This window comes from Nestor notabilis, unplaced genomic scaffold (genome assembly GCF_000696875.1).
Source record: "Nestor notabilis isolate BGI_N333 unplaced genomic scaffold, ASM69687v1 scaffold6157, whole genome shotgun sequence".
In the NCBI taxonomy this organism is placed as follows: domain Eukaryota; kingdom Metazoa; phylum Chordata; class Aves; order Psittaciformes; family Psittacidae; genus Nestor; species Nestor notabilis.
In genome coordinates, this window is record NW_009935011.1 from 27,114 (window position 1) to 32,386 (window position 5,273).

Sequence of the window (5,273 nt, forward strand, 5' to 3'; positions counted from 1 at the left end):
CCCTTCCCTTCCCAGATTCAGAAGTGTTTTCCGCTGTTAAAAAAAACTTGCATTCCCATATAGCACTGGAGGAAAGCTTGGCTGTGCTCTATGATGAATGCTCAGTTCCCAGTGCACAAACAAAATCATGGCAAATGGGAGGCTTTTCTGGCATCCAAAGAAACAAGAGCTGCAGTCTCTGCTTTGATCTTTTTCCTTTAGAAAAGCAAAAAAAAAAAACCAAAAAAACAAACCTCCAAGTCAAGTGGTTCCTTCACAGCCATGCGCAAAGGTTAAGTCTAGAACCGATAGTTTCAGAGTACATTTGTAAACATCAAGTCTTGCCAGAGGCAGCAGAGGATGGGCACTTCACATTTCCGTATTAAAACAGGGACCGAGTGGAAGGTATGCTTTGAACACATTTATCCAGGTCTTGCTAAAGTCCAAGAAAGTGGAACAATCCATCTCAAGTCTTAGATTTGAAGAGCGTATTCCAAGTATCACAAAAATGAAACAAACAACCCCAAAGCCATGTGGCACAACGAAGTTTTCGTACTGTTCCTCCGAGGCTCAGTCACTGCTGTGCTTTGCATATTCAAGGTTCCGAACAAAACCCAACTGAGGCGTATGCATATTGCTCTGTGTTCAGATCTTGCAGGTTAAAAAAATTCTGGTTCAAATGGTCTGTGTCAAAGGAAAACTTGGAAATAAATAATGCTGGCATCGGTTTATCATCTTACCAAAGCCTTGGGCTGGCAAGTATCTCCTTTAATCCAACCGCGCAGATACCAAGAGAAGAAAGAGGCAGTTTTGTCATGAAGATTGAGGTCAGGACAGTCGAGGTTCCTGAGGTAATATGTCTGAGTCCATTTCCTCAAAAGCGGGGTCAACATCGTCACCGCTGCCAGTCTGTTCCCTCTGCACCCCCTTCCAGCTAGCCTTGTTCAGTCCCAGGTGGCCAAGCATCGTCTGCGACAGCCTCGTGTTGGAAAACCGGGCCCATTCCCCAAACAGTGGTTCCACTAAGTAGGTCATAAACCCTTTGAAATCAAGAAAACGGAGCCAGGTGAAAACAAACCAAACAAATAAAACAGAGAAAAAAAGAAGAAAATACTCAAACCTAATATTTTAAATAATATTTAGTAGCAAATAATTCTCAGTGTGTCAGACCACTCTTCTCCACCATGCATTTAAAAGTTATCTTTACAAAATAATCTCTCAAAAAGTGTAAGATTTTACTAGTCAGTCATATTATCATAGACTAGTTTGGGTTGGAAGGGACCTTCAAAGGTCATTTAGTCCAACCCCCCTGCAGTGAGCAGGGACATCTTGACCTAGATCAGGTTGCCCAGAACCACAACGGATTACAAGTCAGCCTCCTTTCTCTCACAACAATGACCAGATAAAGGAAAATACTGGAGAACACAGAGAGAGGCAAATCTAATCATCAGCAACTAAATCACACTGATTTAGAAAACCTAAATTTCTAGAAGAAAGATGTTATAACAAATTGCCCCACAGTCTGAACTGTATCAGAGCAAAAAAAAAAAAAAAAAAAAATCCTTTTCACAGTATTAGGCTGACTAAAAAATACAAATTATAGAAATTTTTTATACAAAAAGGCCACAAAACATTAACACACAAACATTTATAGACACATTTCTGTATGTATTCATAGTGTCTATTGCCATGAACCAAAAATTCAATGGTAAGACAACCAAAATTGAATCTGTCAACTACAGAACTGTCCAATTTCCTAACACCCTTAAATTAAAACAGTTGCAGCTGATTGAACAGGTCAAGTTTTGTCTCTAATTTAAAGCACTAATTTGCACCATGTTTGTGGCTACGTTTATTCTTTATGTTTTTAAGTGAGTTTTATTCAATTTACATAAGCAACTTTATGAAAAATAACTGTAAGAAGTCATTTTACTATTTTATATCCAAATCAAGCTCAGGCTCCAGGCCTGGCAGTGCAGCCCTTTTCATACACACTCCATTCAAGGGAGAAACGTTACACAGCAAACTAGAAAAAAACTGCTCTTTGTAACAACTGCTGCCACAGACCCACTAGCAGGTACAGCCTCTAGGGAATGTCTCTAAGAGGTACTTTACTGAAATTGATTGCATCCTGAAAGAAATCTACTAAAACACATCAAACTGCAGTTACCAATCTGGATGTTGGCGATAGTTTCCGTCTGTCGATCACAAAGTGGACTCACACCCAAGTGATACTTTTTTTCAATATCTCCTAAGGAAACAGAAATATCATACAAACCATTAAGTCATCGCATCCAGACCCAAACAGAGCCAAACACTAACAGAGATGAGTTCTGCAAGTTGGTTAACAAGGATGGTATCTTGCAGCTGGTTGAATGCATTTATTTCTCTCACCCACCTCCCCAAAAAAAACAAGTAGGGCTCTCAGTCAGGCTAACAGTACTTTGTATTTGTCATCAAACAAAAAACATCAAATAACAGGTTCCCTGAAGGGTTAACAAACTTCCTTCCAAAACCTCCTAGACTGTCACAGAAATGACAAATTAAAATCCTCCCTTAGCAGTATGGAACAGCTTAGTCTTCAGAAACTTCCTCCTAAAGCCAATTTGTTATTCTGCTTCCCCATCACCTTTACCTAAGAATAAGCTTCCCATGATTAGCACCAAAAAATGCAGTCTGTTCCCCATTTGTCACATTCATGCACAAATTAGCAAGTCTCAAGTCAGCTAAACTAGCCTCAGGAAAGGAGAAGCACAGGGTATTATCAAAAAAATGAATAATCATGGAGAAAATTCACTACATTTGTCAATTAAAAGCTTTATTAACTGCTTACATGAGGAAGTAGCCTTAACTGCACAGTAACTAAACATCTCCTCTCTAGCTCCTACCTGCTTACCAACAGACCTCGCAGCTCAAGTTTAAATATTGAAGACACATGATGAATATAACTTTGTAATTTACTGAAACCACTGGGTAAGTTTGAAGTGAGCGTAATTATTCACCTGAAGCACCTTTCAGGCTGAGGGGCCTCTTGCATCACCCATTCTAGTTTCAGATTCTAAGCAGACTCTTTGCTGGATTTTAGTAACACTGACCTTTTGCAAGATGTACAACTCATGGAAGTAAAAGAAAAATCCCACACTGTAAATCTCTACTAGTCCTAAATATAAATCTCTTTTTTTGCAAGCAGCTATGACTCACAGTTGCTCTCTCCACAGTATAAATACCTTATGTACCAACAGATACTTCTACTCTTACTTGCCTTGGTGGAAGAACTCCTCTGTCACTTTTTCACTCCACTGCTTACTCAGCTCCCACGTCCGACATGGATTACAAATATCAGCACACTTCAAAGCCATCTAGTATGTTAACATACAGCATTAGATCACCATTCCCTCCAACAGAAGCATCTGTAATTATTTATGTCCTGACAGCAGATTATTTTAAGTTTTGTGAATAACAAACCTACCTACCATTTGTGCTTCTCTGCGAAGTTATGTTCTGTAATCATGTTTAAAAAACGCTCAGGGAACTATCAGATCTCATGATCATCTCTGAGTAATATGGAAATTCAGACAAGTCAAAGTATTTTGGGGGCACTATATTTAGTATACTCACTAGTACAGAAGACAAGAAATTCAGAAAGAGACACAAAGTAAGCAAACTGTATTTTCTATTTCTGGCTCCAAGGTTCACGTTTTTAGTAATGGCTTGCATAGCACAGAACTTCTCATTTGTTTGTCCACTTTCTTTTATGAAGGGGACAGAACAACCGTTCTGTAATGCAACAAAATGACTAAAAGGTTTTTCTACTTCATTTTGAGAGGAGGAGGAGACAGCTGGCAGAAGCAATACTTAGCATTTTAATTAAATGATTTTTGACACAAAAATGCTGTTTTCAAAAATATTACCAAAAAGATCACCTGTAAAATGAAGTGACGATGGTTTGGATTCTCTAAACATAGGTCTCCTCTATCCAGATGGGATCGGAACATGGACAGATACTCATTTTGCTGACTGATGTCTGTGGCAAGAATGAGATCACCTATCTGACTTTCCATCAGCTGCCTGCAATTAGTGATACCAAACATTTAAAAAGCATAACAATTAAGAACAGCCATCACTAGTTTTACTTGTCTTTTTATCATATTCTTTGTTATTATACAAATACACACATTTGTATTTGTACTGTAATCAGCCTTTTTACTGAACTTTCTTTTTGTAGTTGTTTTCCCTCTCTGAAAAATTCCTACAACATCCATAGAAATCGCAGGATGTTTCATTAGCAGCATTCAGAAAGACTAAACCAGTTTTTACCCCCTCCACCCCCCCCCCTTTTTGCCTTAAAAATGCACAAGTAAATTCAATTGTTTAAAGCTTATTTCTTGTTCAAGTAGGTGAGACGAGGGTCTATTTTAAACTAAAGTTGTGGTGGCAGAATGAGAAAAGGCTGCCAAGTTTAATCCAAACAGGTGCTCGACTGTATGAATACACATCTCCAGTGTGCTTACAGTAAATGTTATTTTCCAAAGATCACATTGCACCACGAACTGCTCTACTCCAACAGCATGGTATCCCATGGTATCCAACAGCGTGGTATCCAGGAATTCTTAAAATAGATCATAATCTACATCTTGTATTCAGAACTGCAGTAACTTAGCTTGTTTTGCAAGGCTGTCTTACTTAAGTGACAGCTTACTTACATCTTAAATTAATCTATACTACTTTGTTTAAACATACCTGTTTTCTAATGACATGTGTGCAAATAAACCAGACTCTCTCAGCAACCCCACTGCTGATCTCCAGTGATGGTTCTCTAATACTGAGGTATTCTGCAAATGAAAAGGATATTAGAGGTATTAATCAATGACTTTTTCTTAAACTTAAGAGCAGTACCAGATAGTTTCATTGGGGTTTGGGGGTGGTGTTTTTCTTTCTTTCACAAATATCTCAGAAATCCCTAACACTTTGTTAGCTTGCACATTGTTTTTTTTATCCCAATGACATGGAAATGATGTCTGGATTAAAACCTACCACTAGCTAAACTGTACTCCTCAGGAATTCTTCAAACCCGGCTTTAACACAGCAACCAATTTGGTCCTTACCTTATATAAAGTTGCTAAGTAATGGTTTGTTTTAATTAGGAAAGGTTGGTTAACGCCTGGGTGATCCAAATCATGTGTGGCAGCTGCTATTAAACTGAGCAGGACATCCCATGGAGTTAAAGATTTGGAAAGCTGTAAGATAATAATGACAAATGTAATTCTGTTAGCAATGCAAGTATGCCTGTAGGG

At 38.4% G+C, this 5,273-nt stretch overlaps 1 protein-coding gene across 1 annotated transcript in view; it reads right to left on the reverse strand.

The window, feature by feature from the left end:
- Positions 1-728: 728 nt before the first annotated feature.
- Positions 729-5,273, reverse strand: part of PDE7A (phosphodiesterase 7A) — a gene marked incomplete at its 5' end in the record, with an annotated part of 33,089 nt that continues 28,544 nt past the window's right edge. The window contains 6 exons of the mRNA XM_010017608.1: positions 729-1,019; positions 2,150-2,230; positions 3,242-3,338; positions 3,903-4,047; positions 4,720-4,811; positions 5,085-5,216. Coding sequence (XP_010015910.1) covers positions 808-1,019; positions 2,150-2,230; positions 3,242-3,338; positions 3,903-4,047; positions 4,720-4,811; positions 5,085-5,216 — 759 coding nt within the window. The remainder of the gene's footprint in view (positions 1,020-2,149; positions 2,231-3,241; positions 3,339-3,902; positions 4,048-4,719; positions 4,812-5,084; positions 5,217-5,273) is intronic.